General features: G+C 53.0%; 1 protein-coding gene across 1 annotated transcript in view; it reads right to left on the reverse strand.

Moving 5' to 3' along the window:
* Positions 1-5325: 5325 nt before the first annotated feature.
* RBM19 (RNA binding motif protein 19) overlaps positions 5326-26017 on the reverse strand; it is a 63681-nt gene continuing 42989 nt past the window's right edge. Inside the window, exons 23-25 of the mRNA XM_065851874.2 lie at positions 20333-20453; positions 14409-14521; positions 5326-5722 (exon numbers count right to left, since the gene is read on the reverse strand). Coding sequence (XP_065707946.1) covers positions 14430-14521; positions 20333-20453 — 213 coding nt within the window. The 3' untranslated portion in view covers positions 5326-5722; positions 14409-14429. The remainder of the gene's footprint in view (positions 5723-14408; positions 14522-20332; positions 20454-26017) is intronic.

The following is a 26017-nucleotide window of genomic DNA, read 5'->3' on the forward strand; positions in this document are numbered from 1 at the left end:
CTCTCCGCCTAAATGATTTAAATTCTAATCAAACATCATTTATAGCACATCTCGGAGCCGTCTCCCGGGAGCTGGTCCCACGTGAGCCGTTGCCAGGGCAACCGGGGGGTCTCATTTCAGAAATGTCAGATTGCATTATTGTCTTCACACTTCTCTGATAACCCCGTGTCTCTCCTTCTCCCACCACACCCCCCCGCCCCATCCACACCAGCCACGTCTCCCCTCCTCACCACCCCGCTCCCTGGAGGAAATCATGGGCTCAGTTTCATTCCCATCACCCCCACAATGCAGGGTCCACTCTGCTGCCTGGGCAGGTGTTGTCTTATTTTGGATGGAGAGGAAGAGGAGGGCTCGGTTTGTGCTGACCGCGCTGGGATGGAGGGGGAGATGGTCCCATCATGCGCCCACTGCTGCATCTCCTGCCTTGGTGTGGTGGTACCCGGGTGTCAGGGGCTGTACAGGGCTCCTCACTCTCCTCCAAAAAATAAGGGGATAAGGATGGCACTGCTCTCCTGGGGCCTTCACAGGGGACCTTCCCTCCTGAGAGCATCTCCCAGCGTATCTACAGCAGCTTGTCCTGCAGGAGGACACCGCAGCATCTCAGTCTGCCCCGTGGATGCCTTCTGCCGCACAGCTGCTCCTCCACCCCATAGCGTCCCCCTTGATGGTGGCACTTCTGTTACCCTGTGCTGTGAGAGCTGCCTGTGGGGGAAACTGGAGGAAATGTGGATGTTGGAGGAAAATATTGGAGGAAATTATTGGAGGAAAACAAGGAAGAGCACCTCTGCACAGGGAAACTTCTGGCCTAAGGTATCTTCCAGCTTTCCCCCCACTTAGGCTGGCCCCTGGGTGCAGCTCATCACAGCTATGTGACGAGCCTGGCCAAGTTCTCCCAACCAGCCCCACTTCCAGCAAAGCTACAAAGCCCAGCCCAACTCTTTTACTTCACTATTGCCTTGTAAAGTGATGTATCCTCCTCAAGGAGCCTATACAAGCTTCAGGTGCGCCCATTGCCACACCGTCTGAAGGCATTGCCAACTCATTGCAGCCAGCTGTGCTGATTTGGTCCTTCTCCCAGCTGTGTAAGGCCACCTTCACCCCCCAGAGCCACCAGCTCCCAAAGGCCAGGCTGGTGCATCCACACCGTGGTTGGCTGATGGACCTTCAGCGAGGTCTCGCCTGGCTCGGAGCTGCCAAAACCCATCCGGGCTGGGTCCAACAGAGCCGTCATTGTCACGAGGCAGCGAGGATCGACCATGGAGCTGCTGAGAAAGACATCCTGGGGCAAAACTGCCCTGTTTCCACAGCCCTGGGGTGGGTTTGGACAATGATGCAATGATCCCGGGGCAAAACCGGGTGTTTTTATGATTATTCTGCCACAACTTAGGGGCACTGGGGGGACACACTGTTTCCAGTGGTTGGATTCAGGTTGTTTCCTGCTGTGACTGCACCTGCTGTACCTCTCACGGCTTCCCAATAGTCCAAATCACCCTGTTTTAACCTCATTTTCCTGTATCTCGATGTGGGGGGTGGCCCTAAAGAGCTGGGCTGGTGGCAGTGTTGTCCCTGTGGTCCCTGACATGAGCCCACATGTTCTGTCCTGCACCCATCCATCCCTCCATCCCTCCATCCATCCATCCCTCCATCCATTCCTCCCTCCATCCATCCCTCCCTCCATCCATCCATTCCTCCATCCATCCCTCCATCCATCCATCCCTCCATCCATCCCTCCCTCCATCCATCCCTCTATCCATCCATCCCTCCATCCATCCATCCATCCCTCCATCCATCCCTCCATCCATCCATCCCTCTATCCATCCATCCATCCCTCCATCCATCCGCCGGGCACCTCGGCTGCTTGATAAACCCCTAATGAACCTCCCAACACTGCCTCTTCCCAAAGAATAAACCAGCCCTGGCCCAGCCGGTTAATATTTAACTGAATAAGGGCCATAAATATGGAAAATGGGACTTTTAATTAAATAAGCAGCTTTTAAAAGGGCCCTTGGGCCGAAGAGGCTTTTGTTTAAATATGATTGATTTGACATGTCCTTTCCCTCCTGCTTTCTCTCACTCTCTCCCTTTCCTGCTTGGTGCAGGGACGGGAAGCAGGCGGGTGCACAGACACATATATAAAAGCAAACTCTTCACCAATACTTCTCAAAAAGTGGTGCAAAAATACAGAATAAAACCACGGCCAAGCTGCCTGCACCCCTGCCTGCTCCCCAAAAACCTGCCTGTAGCCTCAACACACAGGTTTGGGGGTGTGGGAGTGCTTGGGTGAGCACCAGCGCAGGGACAGCCCTTCAGCTCATCACGGCTCATATGGTGTTTGAGATCTAAATCGAAGCAGAAGGTTTCCCCTGGCTGCTGAGCCCTTCTTACCCATCCCTGCCTTGGGTTTGGCCTCTCCCATCCACACGGCTCCGTGGTTTTCCCCATGTGAAGCATGGTGGGTCCCTTACAGAGGTGATGGAGGGGAAACTGAGGCAGGGAGCAGGGAATGAGCTGCCAGGTCGGCAGCACAGCCAGGGGAAGGGACTTCACCCAGAGCTTCAGGGCCAGATTCATCCCCCCAAATTCCAGCACACACACATGGACTTCGGCTGCAAACACACAGTAAAAGCAGGTCTCAATAGCTTTGCTGTTTGACATTTGGGTTTTACTTGCTGTAGCAAGCGGCACTAATTACTTCTTAGTTACGAGGCATGGCAGTGTGACCAGATCAGGGGTTTATAGAGTGCTCAGGAGCATCTCTGGGACACCGGAATTGGCTCTGTAAGAAACAGGAGCAGGGGGAAGTAACGGGAGGCTGAAGGTCAGAAATTATTGGGAAGAGATGGGAAGACTGGCAAAAAGACTGAGCAGGATCATAACAATTTGAGTCATCATCCCTGGAGGGGTTTAAACAGTGTGGAGATGAGATTCTTAGGGACAAGGGTTAGTGTCAGCGATGGGTTAATGGTTGGACTCGATGATCTTGAGGGTCTTTTCCAACCAAAATGATTCTATGATTCTATAATTCTATTATAAGATTGCTATGTCATGGTATAAACCAGAGCTACGGGAAAGGACTCAGCATCTGTCCTCGGCCTGAGCGGAGCGCAGAGAAGCTGGAAAAGGCACCAAAAGGCACCAGAAAGGACATCCCCAAACCCGAATGGTGCGGGATGATGAGACTCCTGTATGGTTTGCTCTGTGTATTTTCCACCTGTCGCTCTCTCCATCCATCTCCCATGAATGCCGTGGGCCCCTTTGCTCGGTGCAGCCTTGTCAGGTTTTGGCTGAGAGAGCACAGAGTTAATTAATTATTTCTACAAACAACCAAGAGAAGCAAAGTATTCCCTGGACCTGTTGCTGCAATGGGATTTCATGAGTGAAGACGTGGAAACAGGGGAAAATAAAAGAGAGCACTAACTTGGAAAATAGCAGGTCAGGCTTCACATCCCTTCTGGGCATCCCCAGGCAGGAAAATGTGGATCCAGGGATACCCAGAGGGACGGTGACCTCGGCCTGGAGTCACACGGTGCTGCTGGTGGGACCTGCTCCCCCAGAAACCACCATGAGTTCACCAGCACTTGAGGCACCCACAGCTTTTCCCTGGGTCTGAGCATCCCCAGCGGTGACACAACTCACAGATGGTGGCCCGGTCTGACGTCTGCCCAGTGCTGGGGTCACCAGGGGTCTGTGGGACCAGTCAGGACCGGTGTCCATCGGTGGTGGCACAGGGAGAGCTGTGGGCCCTCTCCAGGCACCCTGGTGTGACTCTGGGCCCCCTGCGATACAGATAGCTGGTGCAAAAGGATGAGCTTGAGTTCAGTTTGCTTGGAGATAAATCGCTTCCCCATGGCATCCAGCCTGGGTTCCCCATCTCACATGTCACCTCCCAGCCGATGTCACTCCTGGGGGACAGCTTTCTCCTGAGCTGCCTTCTTACAGTGACGTACCTGAATTCTTCACACACGTCACTAAATGTCTTGTATTTTCCCTTTCAAATGTGCAAGGTGCTGCCTGGATGAGTGAGCGATGGGCACAGGCTGCAGCCCCAGCAGCCCCAGCAGCTCCTCTCCTCCAAGCACCCTCAGGCCCCTCCAGCGTTGGGTGTCCGCTCTAAAACACTGCTCAGAGTCCTCGTTTTTCTCCTCTGAAACCCCGGCATGATGTACAGCTTTTGAACGGTGAAATATGAGTGAATCCTGGCGTTCCCTTGGTCCTTGGTGCCCAAAATGACCTTCTCCGAGCCATTCTCCCACAGTGTCCGTGTCCTGCTGGGTGGACAAGGGACATTTCTGGAAGGGGTAGCTTGGGAGATGGAGCCAGGGGAGAGCTCCCTTTCCTGGCCAGGGCTTTCCTGGTTCTGCCCCTCTCCTACTGCCACCAGGGATTTCCAGGTTTTCCTTTTAACACCTGAACAACCGGCTTGAAAAGCAGAGCCCACACCTTTCCCAGCTGGCTCCCGGGTAGGGGAGATGAGAGAAATCTATGGCTCACATTTGGGTCGGAAAGGGGTATCCTGGATGTCCCCAAGCCACCGAGTACACCACACGTAGTCCCTATTGCAGCTGCCGCTGTGAAACTCAGCGCTTGGTCCTCAGCAGCACAAGCGCATCGCTCATTCACATCCCGCTGATCTTCACGGATGCTGATGCCAAGGGATCCCAAAAAACCCACCCCAAACCGCAGCCAAAACCCCAGGTGCCCAACCAAAGTGCTCAGCCCCAGCATTTCTGTGGATTCAGGCTCAAATTAAGCTCATGGGAATAAAAACAACCAGGACACACAACCAAGAGAGATGTGTCACCCCAGGAGGGCTGATGCCACAAGCATGGGGCTGCCCTGGGAACACGAGGCCAAAGGCAGAACTCGCCACGGCCGTGCAGAGAGAGAGATTTTATTTTTTTAAAGGTATGCGGTTCTCAAAAAGCGAAAAAAAAGACAAAAAGAAAAAAAAAAAGGCCCTGTGTTTGCAGCCAACACGTGTAATCTGTTGCAGCCCTTGTCAGACAAAACAGTTTTGCCGTAAGACAGCGATTCCCAGAGGGGAAAGGGGCGAAGTGAAAATACTTTATCAGCTGCGTACATATGTAAAGCGGTACCCTGGTTGAAAAGCAAAGCCTCTTTTCCTTTGAAAGCCGGGAAGGGAGAGACGGGAGGCGACTGCCTGAGAGCGGGGACAGAAATGACACAGGCACAAAGCCCAACGCAGCAAACCCCAGGCTTCCCTTCTAAAATACGCTTATCTCCCTATCGGACCAAAAAACCTACCTCGCTGCAGCAAATATGTGTTCAACAAACAAATCCAAAGAAACCTGAGATGTGACTCAGTTTGGAAAACTCGTAAAATATACATGTGGTTTTTAATGTACAGTAATTATGATTTAATTCGGCTATCAAGAGTATTTTGCCAGAGTCCCCGGGGCCAGCAGGGAAGTGTCCATCTCCCCAAGTTTCTGTGCCACAAGGCTGGGTGGTTTCTGAGCTGAGGGGACTTGCGTTCCTGCCCAAATTTAAGATCCTCTGGTAGGGGTTGTGGGTAGACAGGAGCTCTTCGTCCTGCTCCGAATTCAAGGTCTATTTAAAAAGCCGGGAATAACCGAGACCCGGACACGTGGAATAAATCAGCCCTTGGGTTCCCAGGATGAGTGGACTTTGCTGGCAACAAGTGTGCCGGCTGCCGAGTCCCCAGCGGAGGCTTCTCCTCTCCCATCCATCACCGAGAGACCTGAGAAGATGGAAAAACAAATACATTAACGCCACGTAGCAGCTCCCTGTCACCACCGTGAGACAACGAGGGGACTCAAGCACGGGGCTGGGGGGGACACGACGTGCCCAGCTCCATCCCAGGGATGATATTGGGATGTGTCCCATGAATATGGACACACACAGACAGGAGGGAGGTAAGAAATGGGATGGGGGGAGGAACCGGAGGGAAAAAAAGGAGAGAAAGAGGAGAAGAAAGGGAAGGAGAAGAGGCGGCGGGGGAAGCGGGACGGAGCACGCGCGTGTGCCCAGCTGGGCGATGCATCACATTGAAATTGTCCCGCATTAAAAATTCACCAGCCAGTGAATTTTCAAGGGATTTGTAGTAATTAGATGACAAAATGCTGGCAAATCTCAGGCTTGCCAAAGATGTTACTCAGGGGTCAAAGACTCGACACTTTTGGCTGGGTAATTTGTAAGTGTCAATCACACTCAGCCATCAGAGAGAAGGGAGAGATCTTGCGGTTGAATCCTAACGAAGTCCGAGGCTCCTGCCTGTTGTCCCCTGCCTGCTGTCCCCTGCCTGTCGTCCCCCTGCCTGCTGTCACCCCCTCTTGCCTCCCACAGCCGCACTTGCTGCTGGGCACCTGGGGCTCCAGGCACAGCAGCTGAAACACAGAGCGGGGTTGTTTGGTTTTTTATAATTAAAACAACAACAACAGCAACTTCCCAGTTTTCATTTTTCAGCCCAAACTTCTGGGAGGCAAAGCCTCTGCTCTGGTTTGCGGTTGCCCAGGGGGCGATGAGCCCGTCCTGTTGATCCTGCAGCAGCCCAGCATCACTTCTGACACGGGCTTCAAACCACGCTGGGGACACCCCATCCTCCTGTTTCCCGGGGTGTTTTTAGCCCAGGCTGACGCACCGGGCTGGGTTTGGCTGAAAATGAAATTAAACCAGCTCCTGCCTGTCCCTGCCTCCCCGTCAGGTGTTCTGGAGCCTTTGGAGCCACCAGCATCACGAGCCTCAGGGAGAAAAGAAATTCCAAGGTTTTCTACTTCACCAGCTTAGAAATCAGAGCACAAAATGCAAAATCCAAAAGCGCCACTAGAGATCTCAGCCCCAGTCTTACACTAAGTCTCCAGCGTGGGGCTCAGCAAGGCTCAGCTTTGCTGAGCCTCAGCAGGAGGGATGAGGCTGAGGTTAAGCCTGGGCTTTGCTGCTGGGTTTATCAGGGCAGGGGTGACCCCACAAAGGCTGATGGGACACTTGGTGTATGGCTGGGACAGAAACCCCTTGTGGTGCTTTGGGTGAAGCTTTATTTTGCACTTTGGGGTTTGATTTATAAGCCGATGGAGTAGAAAACCTTCAGCCTGGGCAGAAGGCAGCACCAAGCGCTTCTCCAGCCCCGACGGCACCCGCTGCCGACACCGACTACACCTTAACTCAGGAAAGATTTCAGGTCAGCAAACACAGGAGAGGCAGGAGCATGATTTTCTCTCCATCTCTCATAGCTGATAAAGCCATTCTCATTCCACTTGCTAAACCCCACCCCTGGTTTAGGGCTGTAAGGGACGGTTTAAGCTGTAGGGAAGGGACGAAGGGACACAAGCTCTGCGGTGCTGCAGCTGCTGGGGCATCGCGAGCACCCATCATACCCCAGGGAATGACCCTGCACACCCCAAAACCACTTCCCAACACATTTAAACAAGCCAAGTCACAGGAAAAAACAAACAAACAAAAAGGTTGGTTTGCTCCATGCCATCCAGCACATTAAATTTTGCCAGCGTCCTCAGTCCGGTGGCACAGGGAGGAGAGGTGGGGATGGAAGGGCACGAGGAAAATCGCCTTTATGATTTATTTTGAATCCATCACGGTTCCTCACTGCAGGACAGCAGGGCTGGAATGTCGGGCTGTTCTCCAGCCACGGCGCTGCCCTGTATGCGGGAGCTGAGGGGACTGGAAGAGCGGCTGCAGGTTTCTCCTCAATTTAAGAAGTCATTTAACAGCCGTGAAGCCCCTCTTGGCACCCAGAGAAGCGTTCTTCAGAGCTTCTATCTGTGCAAACAGCCCAAACCACAGACCCAGTTATCTTAACTTTATCTAACATCACATGGAGATGCTGCTAGAGGAACTTGTGGGGAAGCAGCAGGTGATCTGCGGGAGGGGAGGACTTGGGTGCGGAGGGGCTGGGGCTCACGTAAGAGAAAATTAAGCAGCATACAAAGCAAAATCTGCTTTTCAGTTGAGGGAAAATGAAGAAAAATACGTCTTTTTCCCTCACATCACCTCTCCTGGCACCCCTCTTGCGTCCCTGTTCCCTGTGACAGGCAGCACCACGTGCAGTTGCTGTCCTGGCAGCTTTGCCAGGGACGTCACGTGTGGGGACATGGTGACACCCGCTCTGCAGGTCTGAGCCAGCAGAGGGGACACTGTCCCTTCTCTGGTGCCTCCCCATCACTTCTCCCCACTGACATCGCTTCCCAATGTCACCAACCCAGGTCCCACTGTGCGCACACCCGCCGCAGCCAACCTCCGTCAATATTCTGCCTCTCCTCTCAGCTCCAGTTTGGGGTGAAATCCTCCCTTATTAGCCAATTTGGATACCTATTTACTGCGAATTACTGAGCCTGATTATTATTCATGAACGGTTACGTCTGAAATCTCAAGCCCTGCGATTTCTCTCCCTCTCCAATGCATATATTTAGGGAAAACAGGAGACAGCGTGTCTCAGTCACACGTAGCCGTGCTGCGGGGAAAGGAAAGCTGCATGTCGCCTCCTTGCTCTCCAGTTTGATTTCCCAGTGAAGAAGGTGGTGATGGGAGCTGGACAGTGGTGGTGACAAAAACTGGTCATAGTGGGACGCGGGGTAAGGTCCAGACACACCATAATATGAAGGGGAAGCTCATGCTCCCCAAATCCCAGGCAAATCTCCAGCCACATCCCAAAACCATCCCCACAGGGCGATGACACTTTGCTGCTGTCCCCTTCCATGACGGGGACCAGCAGGGAGTCACCTCGGCTGGGGCTGAGCCCGGCTGATCCGTGGCAATCGGTTACCCAGCGGCAACTCGTCTGATCCCTTAGACACCGCTGGAATATTTTAATGCTGGCTGCAGGGATGGGAAAGGAGGTTTCTGCACGAGGCTGGGAAAGAGTGAGGCAGCAGCAGCGGCACCTCTTGGTTAATCCTCTGGCCGGGGAGAAGCAGACGGGGTTTGCAATTGCAAAGGGCTGGCAGAGGGAGGAAAGGAGACAATGAGGAGCTGCAGAAAAGCCCCGGCTGCTGGGTAGAAGAGGAGCTGGCAACACACCTGCATGGCTGGCAGGGACACGGGAATGGGCACTGCACACAGCTGCTTCCACCTGTAGGGCTGCAAACGGGGAAACTGAGGCAGCGAGGGAAGGTCTCTGCGGGAGAGCATCGCTCCGCCTGCAGCACGGCCACCCCCGTGCTGCTCCTTCCATCTCAAAGGAGCAGAAACTGCAGCACTGAGGGGTTTTATTTCAAGCCTTAACCTTTCCTGCATGTTCCCTGCCACATCTTGTGCAGGAACACAACCTGAAGCACACACAGACAATGCACTTCTTGCCTCTGTGGGCAGAGCAGCAAAGCTGGCAGAGCTGTCGAGGAGAATCATAGAATAGAATCATTTGGTTTGGAAGAGACACTCAGGATCATTGAGTCCAACCATAACCTGAGACTCTAGCACTAAACCATGTCCCTAAGAACCTCGTCTAAATGCCTTTTAAACCCCCTCCAGGGATGGTGACTCCACCACTGCCCTGGGCAGCCTGTTCCAATGCCTGACACCCCCCTTTCCATGGAGAACTTCTTCCCACTATCCAATCTAAACCTCCCCTGGTGCAAGTTGAGGCTGTTTCCTCTTGTCCTATCACTTGCTACTTGGGAGAAGAGACCAAGGGGACGGTGCCAGCAGCAACAGGCAGCAGGAAAGGACTGAGATCCCAGAGCTCCTGTCTGCAGCGTCAGGGCTGGGAAGCAGCAGGAATGGTGCAGGGGGATGTGAGCTCTTCCCACAGCCCTGTCAAAGGGCTGGGAAACAGCATCCACAGTGCTTGCTGCCAAGAGACTGGATTGCTGGGCCCTTTGGCGCTTACCATTCTGGGGATGCGCATTCCTCCGGGGCACGCCAGCGAGGAAGACTTTGCAACAGCAAGATGGGGCCAAAGGGACGAGAAGAGCTGAAATTTGTGATCTAAGGTAGGATCAGTGCAATGGTGATGAAAAGAAACCACCCGTGGCTGGGCAAAGGGATGGGGACACATAAAGCAGCAGCATTTCATAGAATTGTAGAGCAGTTTGGGTTGGAAAAGACCTTCCCAGCTCCCCCAGTGCCCCCCCTGCCATGAGCAGGGACATCTTCACCAGCTCAGGTTGCTCAGAGCCCCGTCCAGCCTGGCCTGGGAAGTCTCCAGGGATGGTTCATCCACCACCTCTCTGGCCAACCTGGGCCAGGCTCTCACCACCCTCAGGGCCAACAATTTCTTCCTCATTTCCAACCTGAATCTCCCCTCCTTTAATTTAAAATTCAAGCCAGCAGCTGGGGTAAAAACACAGCTGTCAGAGCGGAATGTGACCTGTCTGTCTGTGCCTGCGCCGAGTCCCTGCGAGAAAAACCCCGCAGATTGCGGTGAAGAGTCTTCCCAAAGCTCTGTGAGCGATGGCAGAGGGCACGGGAGCACAGCCGCGCTCCGGGAGCAGCGGGAGCATCGCTCAGCGAGACATCGAGCCCTGGAAGCAGAGGGACTCGCAGCAAACCCGTGGCTGGCTGGATGTGCTCTCTTTAAACAGATAACAGCCCCCACAGGCCTCTGGCAACAGGCAGCAACAAAGTCGAGCTAGTTTTACATTAAAACCCGTTAACCCTCTAATTCGGTAAAAAGGCTGCATTTGAATAATATCCTAATCCAATTCCAGAGCCGGCCCCGGGGAGGGGACATGGCGGGTGCCTGGGGACAGCTGCAGCCGTCGCTGCTCCCGCTCACCGGGGTCTCGCCCTGGACAAAGCCATCAAACCATGGCAAAAGAGGTGTGGGGCTTCAACCGGGGGTCTGCAGCACTCCCCAGGGACCCAGCACCGTACCCCAGGGTTTGCAGGGACAGGACAGGGCAAAAAACTCCAGTTTCAGGTCTCTGATGGTGTGAACGCGCCTGGCACAAGCCCAGAGAGACCCCCAGGGCTCATCTGCTGGAGCCCAAAATAATCCAGGCAGCCCCCCATGGTGTTCTCGGTTCCTGAATTTTGACATAATTGAATAATTTGAATCGGTTTTGCTCCTGTATGACTATAAATGTAGGACGGTTGGTATCTCCGGCTCCCGCCGCAGAGCGATGGGCGGTGGCAGCTGCTCGTCCCCGCTGCCACCAGCCCAGCCTGGGCACAAGCACCCATCCCAAAAACAACACCCTGAGCAGGGGGGCATCGCACCCCAAAAGCACCCAGATCTGCACAGGGCAGCCCAGGGGACTGACCCGTGGTGACACCAACCCACGGTGACACCAACCTGCAGTGACACCAACCCGCGGTGACACCAATTCTGCGGTGTCAAGGGCCAGCAAAGTGACAGGACTGGGGCTACAGCTCATCACGGCCTAATTACCGCAATTAACGCGCTATCGTTGGTTATAGATACAGCCTTTCTGGATAATAGTTATCGCTAAAAGAAACTATTATCTCCCCCAAACAAAATAAGCGCATTGCGATGTTGTTCAGTTGGAGAAGCACCATGAGAAAGGCCGGTGGGAGATGACTTCCCAGGTTTAACAATATGGAGAGTGAAGAGTTTGCATTATTTTATCATTAGGATTGTTTCGGAATTGTTTCGGATTGGGGAAAAAAAAATAGGGCAGTGGGGAGTGATGAATCTCCTGCCGATCTACTTAGGCATTCATTTTAACTCAGGGTAATTAGCAGGTATATGCTCGTTTTCAGAAAATTCACCTTAAACCCGCTATAATTTTAGGGGTACAATGTGTGGGATTCTCAATACGTAACAAAGAAGTCAAGGATTTGCTTGAGGAGGAGGAATTAACTCAAACTGTTCTCCAGAGCTGCGATCAGCACTTTCATAATTAATGTATGGGCATATATACATATCTGTATACACATACACAGCCCCCCCCGCACACATCAAACAGATTTCCTTGATACCAAATTGCCTGAAAAATTAACCAATGTCAAACTGCTCAACAAGATAAGTATCATTAAGGGAAAAAGAAAATCTTCATTATGTTTGAAGGTGCAGGGGGAAAAAAAACCCCACCCTCATGAATGTTTTCCAGCCTGTTTCCAACCCGGGAAATAACACGTTTTAAAACATATCAAAGGGTTAAATTAATTTTCATTAAAATTTAAATTTGAGAAGGCTCCCTCTCTTCTTCCCTCCCTCCTCCCCCCTTTGAACGTTTGACTGGCAACCATTTCATATTTCAATCTCGGCAGAACAAATTGAATTAGATGTTGAAACCAAACTCTGCTCTGTTCTCTAAAGCCTACATGCTCTGCTTGTGCTAATCCTTTTCGTCGCCGCTGCAGACCTCAGAGACGCTCAGCAAGAAACCTGCCCCGCCACAAAAGACAATGAAGGGAGCGGGGGGGGAAAGAAAAACCACCAAGAAAAGAAGAAAAACAGGAAAAAAACCCCTCCAGGAAAGTCCAACTCCAACCTGCAATGCTGCAAAGCTTCGCTTAAATCGTGTGCTGGGTGACACATATGCCTGGAAAGGACCTGCTGGCTCCTCCGGCCTCGGTGCCGGCCATGGTGAAATGGTAGAATCACTGCATTGTTTTGGTTGGAAAAGACCCTCAAGATCACGGAGTCCAACCATAACCCACCCCTGGCACTGCCCCATGTCCTGAGAACCTCATGTCCGTCTGTCCAACCCTCCAGGGATGGTGACTCCAGCACTGCCCTGGGCAGCCTGTTCCAACGCCCCACAGCCCTTTGGGGAAGAAACTGTTCCCCAGATCCACTCTAAATGCCCAGCCTAAAGCCTCATGTCCCCACAGGGACCCCAGGACCACCAACAGGTCCCATCCCTCGTGCCAGCGCAGACGAGGAGCTGCAGACGGAGCGGGGATGGAAATGGGAATATAACTCATCAACAATGAGAACAAAAAAGGAAAAAAAAGCTTGTTGCCATTTTGGCTGACACCCCCTGTGACAGCTCCGACAGCCGTGTCTCAGTTTACCCACCTGTTTAAGGAGCACAAGCCCTGCCCGCTGCAGCCAGGAGCAGGCAGTTATTTAACCCAACTCAGATTATTCCTGCGGGCACGGCAGCACCTTCCCTTCCATCTGCAGGGCCCCGGGAAGGCAGATTTATTAGCGGGGTTATTGGTCGGCTCCAGACCTGGACATGTTCACTATTCAGGCAGCCAGCGGTGTTGAGGGTCGAAAAGAAGTCGGGTAATAAGCAAGGTGATGAGCATCCCGCGGCTCGGTGGATTGGGTAGCGACGGGCAGGTATTGCCGAAAGGAAGCAGCCTCTGCGGCCGCAACGTGCATCACGCACACAAACACCGTCCAGCGAGTGCGGGGCGGCTTCCCAAGGCTGAGAACAGCACTGGTAGCACCCCAAAACACAGGGGGCCCCTAGGATGAGATTTAGGACCTAGTGTTATTTCTGCAGCTGTAAAAATAGGAGCTGGAAGGTGTCAAAATCATTCCCTCAGTGGTGTCGAGCAAATCCAGCCTTGCTGGAGAAAACACCACAGGCACTTTCTTCCCAGCAAGAAGGATCTGTCAACCCAGCTACCGAGTCACCTTGTGCCAGCGTAATGCACTCATCCCTCTTGGCCCTGTGTGATTTTCCCAGCATAGGACAGGGTTCTGTCACCATGGAGGTGGGTGCCAAGTCCCTCCGTGGATGGAAAATGGGGGCAGAATGCAGTTCAAAGGGACCTTGGAGTCTCCCCAGTGCTTTTACTGCCCTTCTCTGGATGCTGTGGCTGGTGAACAGGTTTCCTACCAGCAATCCAGGGTTGCCACCGTGGCCACAAACACACACACAAAGGAGACCTTGAACCCACGCAGGGTTTGCTACAGGGCTCTCAAAAGGAGGTGGGGACTGGCTGACCCACACGGTGTTTGACCACAGGGAGTTATTTAATCCTGGCTCCCTCCTGCCATTGCTCAAGATGCTGCTCCAAGAAGTCCACGAGGACTGAAGACGACATAAAATAGACCTTGGGGTGCCCATGGAGGGAGTGACGCCGCGGAGACCATGGGTGGTAGCAGGGAAAAAGCCTTTGCCAAACTATCTGTTTCGTGGTGGCAGCTGCAGGTTGGTCTCCAAACAGGCTCTCTTTTTTTTCCTTTTTTTTGGCAGCCCATCTGTTCTCCTCTAACCACAGCAAGGGCCAATTCACAACTCGGCAGTGATTTCTGCTGCAACAGCAATTCTGCTGGCATCCCTTGCAGGAAAGCAAACATGCTGGGGAGCCCACAGAAACACAAGCAGTACGAGCTCTTGGTTCAACACAGAGCCTAAACTGAGCGCAGATCTGAGCTACACCCCCTGAGACCAGGGCTACGAGCCTGCAGATGACAGGGAGGACAGACAGCAGGTGGGACCCCGGCTTATATCTGCAGAGCCTTTGCAAATCCACCTTCTCCTTCTGCTCTGCTGACCCCACGGCAGCCCAAGGCATTTTGACCGCAGCCCCATGGCGCCGGTACCCACCTCCCCAATGCTAGGCGGCTGCTAAAAGGCCTCCTCTTTGTTGTTCTCCTCCTCTTCCAGATGCTCCAGGATTTCATTCAAAACCTCCGAGCATTTTCTCTTCTTTGGGGAGTCTGACCCATCCCGAGTGGTAGCGAAGGGCATGCGGGAGAAGAAGAAAAACAAAGATTACAAGCTGGGCCCATGCACAACTGCCTCCAGCTCATCTCCTGCTGCCTCCAGACCCCTTATCCCCTTCCTAGGTAAAGCCCCCCGCCCCCCACAGGTATCTTTTAGGTCTCCCCACTGGCAGGACACCCTGGCTGGAGGTGTCACCCTGTACCCACCGCCCGTGTATTGGTTCAGAGGCTTTGCTGGAAGCAAACGGTCCCAGAGTCCAAATGGGCTCCTTGGTGACACTGACCCTTCCCACTGACCCCAATTCAGCCCTACAATCACAGAACAGTTTGGGTTGCAGGGACCTTCCCAGCTCCCCTAGTGCCCCCCTGTCATGAGCAAGGACATCTTCACCAGCTCAGGTTGCTCAGAGCCCCATCCAGCCTGGCCTGGGATGTCTCCAGGGATGGTTCAGCCACCACCTCTCTGGCCAACCTGGGCCAGGCTCTCACCACCCTCAGGGACAACAATTTCTTCCTCATGTCTGGCCTGAATCTCCCTCCTTTAGTTTAAAACCATCACGCCTTGTCCTATCACAACAGGGCATTTCCCCCCTTGGCTGGCAATGGCTGAGGACACGAGGACAGTGGGGCAGGGATGTCTCTGTGTCACTCTTGTCCTGCACCAACAGCACCATCCTGTGACACCCCAGCATCGCCACACTCCCCAAACCACCACGGGGCACAGCCCCCAGCGCACATCCCTCCCCACGGACACTACAGCCCATAGTGGGGTGAGAAACCCCCCGGGGGCTCCCAGCACCCCAGCGTGCATCCCGACTGGTGCCGGGGCTTTGTCACAAAGCCATTTGGTCCCTGTGCTGAGCCCGATGTCAGCATCGTCTCCTCTCCGCCAGGCACGACGTGGCCTCTCGGCAGGAGCCGTGGTGCAGCCCCTGCTCCCCCCGTTCGCTCCCCAGCCAGCGGCTCTCGCTTGCGAGCAGCACATGGAGAACAGCTGTTTAAATCCTGCTTTCAGACATCAAAAGCCTCGCTGGGTTTCTCAAACAAACAAACATACCATAGGACTAAAGAAAAGGTGTAAAATAAATAAATGGAACAAGCTGTGCATTTTCTTTTAGTATTACAGCTGCTGCGGGAGATAAACAACAAGTAAATGTCACAAAACATCAATACAGGAGAAATTAACCTGACAAAAGCTCACCCCCCCCCCCTCCGCCTCCCCCACAACTCCCAACAATTTTGCATTTCTGGAGTTCCCATCTAATGATTTTATTTTTCAATTAATTCCTTGACAGAGCGCCAGAACTCACCTCCCTCCCCACTGGGGGCTGTGGGGACAGGCAGGGGATGGGGGTGCTGGTGGCCCCCACCCTGCTGGGCTCAGAGGAGCTGAGGGGGGTCCCAAGGTACCACCCAGGGACCCTCCAGTGGCTCTTCCCAGTTCAGTCACCCAAAGGGACAAGGGACAACCCACCCCAGAGGAAGGTGCCAGCTTGGCAATTCTGCCCTCCCAGCTTCCAGTCCCCCCCGAGCCTCATTCTCAGGGCTTGGAACCAGCATCAAACATGGTCTCAGCTCCCAAATCCACAGCAGGTAAGAGTGTGTCCCCCACCCCTTCACCATGACCACAATGACCACCACGGAGGTGACGAAGGGGCCTGCATGGTAGAAGGGATGCAGGATGTTGGATGCTGGATATGGGGTGCAGGATGCGGGATGCTGGATGTAGGATGCTGGATGTGGGGTGCTGGGAGTTTGGGGAGCAGTAGAGTGCGCCCTCCCGTGGTGTGGGCAGGGGGCTGGTGGGGCAAACAGCTCCAAATTCACCATCTCGACCACAGTGCTGCTGGGGAGCACCAGGAGCATCCCCCCATCCACCTAACAAGGAGAAAAAAAACCCACAACCCCAGGAGGATGGGGAAGCGAATTGGTTCGCCTTCCGTTCTGCTGTTCCAAGCTGGTTAAGGTTTGCCCGCTAACGATCCCATTTGCTTCCTTTAAACAATAGCCAAAGCCAGCGGGGGTGGGCCGAGAGGGGGATTACCACGGGATTAGAACGTGGCAGGGTTGCGGATGCCATGCTAATCCTGCCGGGTTTTACTTGCCGGCTACGGCATGTGTTTGCATTAGTTACAGCAAAAAAAATTAAAGAAGAAAAGAGAAAAAATGGAGCTCAAAAGGCAGGGAGGTGATGGGGAGCGTGGAGGGTCTGTCCTGCAGCCGAAAGGTAAAAAAGCAGCTGGGGGGTCAACGGAGAAACATGGGAAAGGTGATAGGGTTTTGCTGGAAATGCTCTCACAACCAAAACACAAGGCAGACCTTCTATCCACACACCTCTAAATTCACCCACCCTGCAGCTCTGCATCCCCTCTTTCCATCCCATCCTTCTTATAAAAAAAAACGCAACAAAAAAACCCACAAGTCATTCCTTCCCCTTCCCGCGTCTCGCGCAAAATTCCCCATCTGTCAATTTAATTCTTTGATCGATGGGAAAGAGCAGGAAAAAGCGGCCCAGCACAGCTGGTTTCCCAAGTTAGCCCTGGCAGGATACCGCCGGCCCCGCTGGCGACGGCCGAATGCAATGTTTGTGAAGCGCAGAGAACACAAGTCAATAGTAATTTAGCTGAATTGGGAGCAAGTACCTTCCCTGCACGGACTGCGAGCTCCCGGGAGAGGGGGAGCGCACCCACGCTGAGGGGATCGCCGCCTCACTTGCAAATCTGCCCCCGGCCAGGCTTGCTGGGATGGAGCCGCATCAGCAACCGCTGCCCCATGCTGGGTAAGCGAGGGGAGAAAAGGGGATGGAGCTGTCGCCAGATCTTTTGAGGGCGGCAGAGATGCGATGGGGATGCAGGAGATGTGTGAGTCTGCCCCAGGGCTTGGGATGCGACCGCAGACTGCTCCCTCCTGCGCAGGGATCCAGATCCATTCCTCCCCCCAGGGCTGCAAATTCAGCTGCAGGGCACTGGGATCCCTTTGTCTCTCTTCTGGTGGAACCAGAGTGTTCTCCCTGCTGGTTTTGGGCATCCACCATCCCTGTTTTCCCAAGGGGAGATCCCCAAACGATGGCCAAGACTCTGCTGGTGGCAGGGCTCGTGCAGCCCTCGCTGCCCTAATGCAGCATTTGCCATGACCTTGTTCCACACCACAGTCTGGATTAGAGTCCCCAGATCAACTGTTGATCAACCCTTCCTGGCTTCTCCTTACCACAGGACAGCAGGTAAGTCTCTTTATCCACAGCACCACCAAACCCTTCCCTGAAGCTGGTCAGGCTCTGGGCTCTCCCAGCACTGAGTCCCACAGATCAACACCACATGGTGGGCTGCAATTAAAACTCAAAGAAAATGGTTTTTTTTTGGAGAGAAGGTACACTCAGCAATCAGCCAAAATACTTAAAGCTCTTACAGCCTGTGCTCGAGGCAGAAGAGCATGTGCAGGATGCAGTCCCAGCCATTGGGGCTGGGCTGTGGCTCCACTCCCAACAGCATTTCTGAAACCACTTCTGGGGCCCTCACTTTCTCCTGGAACATTACAAAGGCCCAGAATGAGCCATAAAGAATGACCTGAAAACTACGTGAAATGGGAAGGAAGCCTATTCCATTTTATTGCATCTATTAGACCTATTGAAAAGATGGCTCAGAAGTGGCTTGATTGCCGTGACAAACGCCTGCAACAGAGAAAAGATTTAGGAGACCAGACCTCTCCTTAACCTAACAAATAACAGCAGAGTGAGACCTGGGAGCTGGAAGCCAAATCTCTATAAATGGTGTCTAGAAATAAGGTGCATAATTGTAGCAGAGAGAAGTCAGGGGTAGGATGTGTCTCTCGCAGCCCAGGTCCAGACTTCACAAAGTATTTCCTCGCTAGGTCAAAACTGATGAGTTGCTGGGTGAGGGGGTTTGGCCGCTGCTACTCCAGACACCAGCCTGAAAGATCAAGGTGGTTCCTTTAAAGCCGGAGATGCAAAAATCTGCTGTGATGGCAGCGAGACAGAGCAGGAGGAGCTCATTGCTCGAGTCAAATTTGTCACCTGTCAAACCCAGGGAGTTCAGGTCACCCTGTTGTCCCATGGTGACAACAACCCCCGGTGTCCTATGGCAAATTTCTCTGCAGCCTCTCCTGCACCCACCTGGTTTTCAGCCAAGCCCCCGGAGCCACTGCGGCTCCAAGGCTCCCTCCTGGGATGTGAGAATGCTTTTCTCCTGCTCTCCCTGAGCCCCCACCTTGGTGAGGAAAACACTGGACAAGGGATCTGGAGGAATCACAGAAATTGGGAAGCAACCTGGGCCTGGGGGAAACAAGTGACAGAGCTGCAAGTCCACAGCTCTCATAAAGCCAAGACTTTTTTTCCCCTAGACTGAGCAGGGTAGAAAGGGAGAAAGAAGATCCTGAATATAAAATGGGATACATGAAGCATCCCACCTGTTGCCTTCTCCATCCAAATGGAGATTCACATTCCTGTGATCAAGCATGATGTGTCCCCATGCCAGTGCTGGGTTCTGGGTGGGCACATTCATCCCCAGCAGTGCAGCTCTAGCCCAGGCTATCACACCTTACACCTCTCTGCTCCATTGGGTTTCCCTGTTGGCACCACATCAGAGGTGAGCCTGTGGATCCCAGCACATCCCACTTTGCTCCACACCTTTCCGGTCCTACCCACCCTCAGCCCTTCCACCACCAAACCACAGCCTCCCTACACCTGCAATAACCAGCACTGCGCACACCGTCCCAAACACGAGGCTGGGATCTGTTGGAGTCAGGCTTGCTAAATAAGCGAGGTTTGCTGCTTTTCCATCGCCAGGCGTTGCGATGTGCAGCCCCAGAACTGCTGATGCCAACCCCCCGAGCAATGGGCACGTGTGCAATGGAGAGGGGAGGCTGGGAGAGGATGTGGGAGGAAGAGCATCGATCTCCAGCTTAGCCCTCCGGCCCAGGGGAGCCCTTCCTACATAAATATTTGCCAAGCAATGCATTTGTGCCTGTCGATGGCTGTCAATAGCGGCCTGCAGTGCTGTTATCTACGGAGCTGTCATTCTCAGGAACCTGATCCAAACAGCCCTCACCGCATCTCAACCGATGGCCAAATTATTTGTCGTTTTTAATCTGCCTGCTGTGTGCATGGAGCCTGTCCCCAGCTACAGGGAGAAGAGAAGGCTCTGGTGAGACCTTACTGTGGTGTTTCCGTACTTAAAAAGGATGCAATAAGAAAGATGGGGACAGACTTTTTAGCAGGGACTATTGTGATAGGACAAGGGGTGATGGTTTAACTAAAGGAGGGAGATTCAGGCTGGACACGAGGAAGGAATTGTTGTCTCTGAGGGTGGTGAGAGCCTGGCCCAGGTTGGCCAGAGAGGTGGTGGATGAACCATCCCTGGAGACATCCCAGGCCAGGCTGGACGGGGCTCTGAGCAACCTGAGCTGGTGAAGATGTCCCTGCTCATGGCACGGGTGGCAGTGGGGGAGCTGGAAAGGTCCCTTCAACCCAAACTGTTCTGTGCTTCCATGATATGGAGCACCCTGGAGTGTATGTGGATGGAACAGAAGCATTGCAGCTAACACAGGAAATCGAGGAGCCTTGGCAGTGTCAGCACACGGAGAGTTAAGCAGCTCCTGTGCAGACAGAGCTGCCAGACAAAGCCATGGATGCCTCCTGCTTCCCCTGCACTTGCATCCTCAGGCTCCAGCATCCACCTGCCATCCCCAGCAGCAGCAGGGAAAGGGCTGGCGTGGACCAGGAGCGTGGGGCAGGTGTGATGGTGCCAGCCAGGGCTGTACCAACCAGCCAGAAGGATGCTGCTACGTTACCGTGGAAATGGTCGGCTGTTTTCCGTCTCAGGGTCTCCACCGTCTCCTCTGTGTCTGCCCACTCCAGGACCAGCCTGCGGCCGTACAAATGCGTGCTGTGGCACAGGGCATTGAATGCTTTCTGCAGAGTGAACAGAAAAAAAGTAAAATGAGGGATGAAAATAAAACAGGCTCACATGAGGAAAAGCAAAGACGTCCCTCCCTCTGCCCTGAATCTAAAAGGCCCCCAGAGAGCTTCCTCTTAGGAGCACTTTGCTCTGGCAGGGCAGGATTCATCTCCATCAGCGGCTTTGACTCGGTCATTTATCTTCTGCATCCTTGCAGCAGAGCAAATACCCAGCGCTGTTCCTGCAGGCGGCTGCTCACTGGGGAATAGGCTGGAATTCAGTGAACAACCAGCGCAAGGTTGGCTGTACCACCCTGGGACCACACCTGAGCTGGGAAAGCTGCTGCCCTGGAAAGGCTGTTGAGACTTAGGGCAGCACGGAGTAAAGTCCAGCTCAAATGTGAGCAGGCAGGTTGCTTTCTCTGAGGAGTCTGCAGAAGCCCAAGCTCGCCAAGGAAAGCTGCGCCTTCCTCTTGCCAGCCGCTGGGTGATGTTGGCTGTGGTGGCACCAAACGTGCCAGTGTCCACGCTGAAGTCCCCTTGGTTTGCTGTGTTGTAGAAATCCAGAGGTTTCCTCATCATTAGGTCCTGCTTAATAACATCTGTACAGCTATGATCTCTCACTGATGGGGAATACAAGCGTGCCGGCCTGCACGGTGGCTCAGAGGGCTGGATATATCTGTAAGGCAACCGGCACGGGCGTTCAGCAAACAGCGACTCGATCCAGAGAAGGCTGACTTTGTCCTCATTTCCCACAGACTTGCAAGAAAATTCAGGACCAAGCTCTAAACGCCAACACACAAACACACCCGCCAAATATTTTCATCCACAGGGGCCCATGAAATGCTCCAAAGCAATGTGACACATGGCCGGGCACAGGGGTAGAGATAAAGAGTCCCAAGTGCTCTTTTAAAAAGCCCAGCTAAGGCTGGGATTAAGTAGAGTTCTGAGCTCTTGATCTTGCATCCCTGGAACAAATACAGTAGCTACAAAACAACAGAAACACATCCTGCTGTCCCACAGGGATGTGTCCTCCCATCTGGGGGCCCCCAAAGCAGCACCTAAGTTGTCCTGGAGAAGCCCACACCTCTCTGCTGTGCCATTTGCCAAGTGGCAGTTTTGATTCATCATGGTTGTCCCCGAATGTCACATCTTGGGGTGTTTGGCTGCCCACAACCGCTTCTCAGCAGCCAGGACCTGCCTGAGCCACTGGCTTACAAAACTTAAAAAAAAAAACCCCAAAAGACGCAAATATTTCCAGTGAACAGCACCCAGTAACCTGTGTTTTCCCCTCCTTCCAACTGCCTTTCACCCATATAACTGTCATTCGTTCTAATAAAAAGAGAAAGGAGGCGCACCAGGTCTACGTCCTCCATAGCATCACTGTGATTGCCCACCAGCTCCCCAGGGCTGACCCCCTCCTTTTGGGGGGCACATTCCCCTCTGAAGAGCTGCAAGCCTGGCTGGTGCTTTTGCAGCTACAGCTGTTTTGATTTGCCGCTGCTGTTGTTTTAAAGGCCTGTTTTCCCTTGGAATGGTATCCAATTAGCAGAGCAATGTGTTGGCTTAAATAAACACTCAGGGGGAGGTGGCAGGAGGGAGTTGCGATGGCTGTTTACGTTGGCACAAAGAGCCATTTCCAAAGCCTGGCAAACAACCACAGCTCGAATCACCGGGGTCTCATTTGTTCATTTATACTTTTTAATTTCTCACTTCCCACAGCATGAGGAAGAGGAAGGTTGGAAGATGGGATCCGGCCCCGGCAACCTCGCTGTGCCCCGCAGCAGGGCAGACCGTGCTGAATGTGTCCACGATCATGGTGCAAAATGTGGCACTTGGTGGGTTCTCATCCTCAAAGAAGCCATGTCATCCTCATTTCAGGACTGCTTCCATGTGCCACCGGCCACACGCAGCCACTCAGCCCAGTCCGGGATGAAGCATCCTCTGGATTTGCTGGGAGCACTGGGAAGGTCGTGGAGCAAGAGGGAAAGCAGATGCTGCCATCGAGTTGTGCTGCATGGAAGAAACCCACTGGGAGGGACACATCTGCCAGCAGCCTGGGGACGTTGGCCCTTCCCGGCCCAACGTGCCCCCCAAATGAGCTCTTTTGCACCCAGGATGAAACGACATTTGGGATGCTGGCAGGGGTGTCACAAGGACCCCTCCTGGTGACAAGTACCTGAATGTCACTTCCTTTGGAAACCAGTTGAAAAATAACTTAGCTCTTCATTGCTTTGAGAGGAATTAAGACTTTTTCAGGGGAAAAAAAGATAAGCCACCAGTGATGTAAAAGACAATGGGATGAAGGGGATAAACACCAGCCCCACACATCCACATTGCTGGAAATCTTCTAAGCACAAACTGATGGATGAACCATCCCTGGAGACATCCCAGGCCAGGGTAGACGGGGCTCTGAGCAACCTGAGCTGGTGAAGATGTCCCTGCTCATGGCAGGGGTGGCACTGGGGCAGCTGGGAAGGTCCCTTCAACCCAAACTATTCTATGTTTCTATGTTTCTTTCTACAGCTTGGGCAGAGCGGGAGCCCCAGCAGCAGCTGGAGAGGCTAACAGAGCAGGGAAAAGCGGAGAGGCTGGAACAGCAGCTTAAAAATGTTTCAGGGCTTCAGCAAGGGAATTTCAAAATTAAGGGGTGGCTGATAAACTCGTATGAAGCTGCTGGGAGAAGACAGAGCCCACTTTGGAGCGGAGCTTGCTGTGCAAGGGCGGCCGGAAGGCACAGATCAAGAGACCCGAGCATCCCGTCTGTCACCCCCAAGCGCTACGGCTCCCTCCCTAAATGTTGTATTCATTTGGAGGATAGTGCTGCTGCCTATAGATTCCCCCTTGCCCTATTAAATACTCAAGCCGAAGAGCCTCCAGGCTGGAGTCATTAGAGGGACAAAGGGTCAACAACATTAGGAGATTGATAAATTTTCCTTCCTCGCAGGAGCCGGTCCCAACTGAGGATGCTCCCGGCGATGCCAGCTGCACACAAGGATTTTTCCTTCCATGTGTGCGCATTTTTAAAGGGTTGACTGTCTTTCCCGAATGGGCAATTTCTATTTGGAGACCAGATGTATTTTTATACTGACGGGGGAGAAAAGTGGAAACTTGGCTTCCAGTTAATAGTTAAAAAATAAAAACAATTTCACAACAATTCTGCACAGGGAACGGCACGAAACTCGTCAAATGGTTAACGCTCCCTTAATCGCAGTTAATTTGTTATTGTCAGCGGATCAAAGTTCCCTTTCTCATCCCCTAACATCCATTCACCCCCAGGTTGTGGTCAGCTGGTGCTGGAGATTTAAAAACAAAGGTTTGCCTGGCAAATATTGAATATATTCAATATATTTGTGAATATTACTCTGTGACTATTACTTTGTCCCTCCCACTGCTGTCTTTGCCGTGGGTTCCTCCCCGTTGCTGCACACGTGTGCGTGCTGTGATCTGTTAAACGCTCACGACGGAGCAGAGAGAGCGCTGCTAATTCCATCTGAAGGGGGTGTGACACTCCCAGCCCAGGCCCATCCATCACCCTGGGAGCCATCACCCAACCCAAGGGACAACCCTGGCCGCTGACGTCACCGTGGGAAAGCCAGGCGTGAGACCGGGGCTCTGCAGGACAAGCAGACAGTGATGGGGAGAAGATGCCACCACCAGCAGCATCCTGTGCCCTGCGTGGATGGCACCTGTCCTGCACACAAGGTGACCTGCTGCACCATCAGATGCTCCCCCATCCAGCGACAGCATCTTTGGGCAGGGCTGGGTCCCCTCCAGAGGGTGCCGCAGCATCAGGGGACACCGAGGGGACAGGTCTGCAGGGACAGCATCGGGGTGTTCGCAGGGGGAGCCCTGTCCTGGCTTTGGAAAATCTCCATCTACACTCCCACAGCAGCCAGGATTGCTCAGAGAAAAAGACAAACACGAGAGGTCACAGGCTTTAAATGCCCAACAAAGCCAGCCTAACTATTCTATTACAAAAACATCATGTTTTATAAGACACTTATAAGCGATTTCCAGATTAGCACTCTAAGCAAAAACGTCATTGACAGTCACAGCTATTCAGCTCAGAGGTCTCCAGGCCCACTCTCCTCCCCTCTCATTTCACTTAGCAATAAACTCTAAGCCAATTATGTCCGTGTTTACAATATTCAAGATCCTATTCATCAATACACAGCGCATCCTTTTCCAGACGGCCAATGGAGTGTACTTGATGTGCCACTTGTGAGACAATTAAATCCCTCAAAGAAATGAGGGCAGGAAAAAAAATAATTAAAAAAAACAGAAGGAAGAAGAGTTGCTTTGCAGGAAAAGAAGAAAAAGCCCCGACCAACCTTCTGCAGGGTTGCTCACCCCGCACGCCTCTGTGAGCTTTGGGAGGATGCCCTGAGCATCCAGCTCTCCGACAGATGGGTTTCCTACCGCTGAGATCTCTATTTGTCCTGTGCAGCGGGAATCAGCCAGTCCCCAAGGCGCTGAGGAGGGATGAGAGGCAGAAACCAAGCCCTGTTTGCTCCCAAAACCGAGCAGAAAAGCTTCATTCACCCCCACACGGAGCAGCAGTAAAGCACCAGCCTGGTCCCTGTATGCACCTTTCCATCAAACACTTAGAAGTTTCCTCTCCTAATTCAAAAACCAAAGCCTGAGTGACTCTGGGGTGAAGCGGAGGTTAAAGTGACGATGCCCAGAGCCAGGGTTTGAGCAGAGCTCACGGTGCAGGGACGGGAAACACGTTTCTGGGGGGTCACTGCACCCCACACTGCCCAGTGGCCCCTGAGGGAAGAAAGTTTGAATTAGGATCAATCCACAACTAACAAAGAAACTCCCTGTACTGTGTAATACGGGAGGTCAGACGGGAACGGGTGATCTAATAGTCCCCTGTGATCCCGGATCAATGAATCCTGTCTCAAAATATAAACACAGGCTGTGCTGCTGCCCACTCCTCTCTCCTTCAACTCCACTCAGCCTTGAACATTTGGAGTTTCGTAGAGTCAGTGGAGCTACATGGTCCCTTCCCTTCAGCAATAACATCCCTTGGTTTGTGCCCACAACCATTCCTCTTCCAGATCCCACGCAAATCGTCAGCAGCGGGGATGAAACCCCCAGCCAAGGACCCTTTGCTGCCCCGTGCATGAGAGACCATGCCCAGCCCAGCTGCTCCTGAACCTCCGACAAAGTGTAAGAGCAGAATGATATCAGTCAGGCTACGATCCCTTTGTTTCTTCTACAAATATGGAACTTAAACACATAGGAAAGCTTTAAAAAAAAGTAACAGTAGAACACTTTGAACAGCATAAAATGCTACAGAATAATGTGCAGCATAAAGTGCACACAGATTGTAAAAACATCAAGATATTGGAATGATATTGCACTTTCAACTTCCAGGAGCCCAGTTCTTGGTGCTGAGAAAGGCGCTACCCAGGCACAGCTGCCTGCTGCTGACTTTGTCCATATTGCTGTCAAACCACCAGCACAGACCCCTCTGAGAAACCATTTTTGGCCAACCCAGCACAGCCAGGTCCCCTCCTTGGACCACGACAGAACTTGACCTTTGCTCTGCCTTCCAGCAAGGCAAAGCA

Source organism: Patagioenas fasciata, chromosome 17 (assembly GCF_037038585.1).
Source record: "Patagioenas fasciata isolate bPatFas1 chromosome 17, bPatFas1.hap1, whole genome shotgun sequence".
In the NCBI taxonomy this organism is placed as follows: Eukaryota; Metazoa; Chordata; class Aves; order Columbiformes; family Columbidae; genus Patagioenas; species Patagioenas fasciata.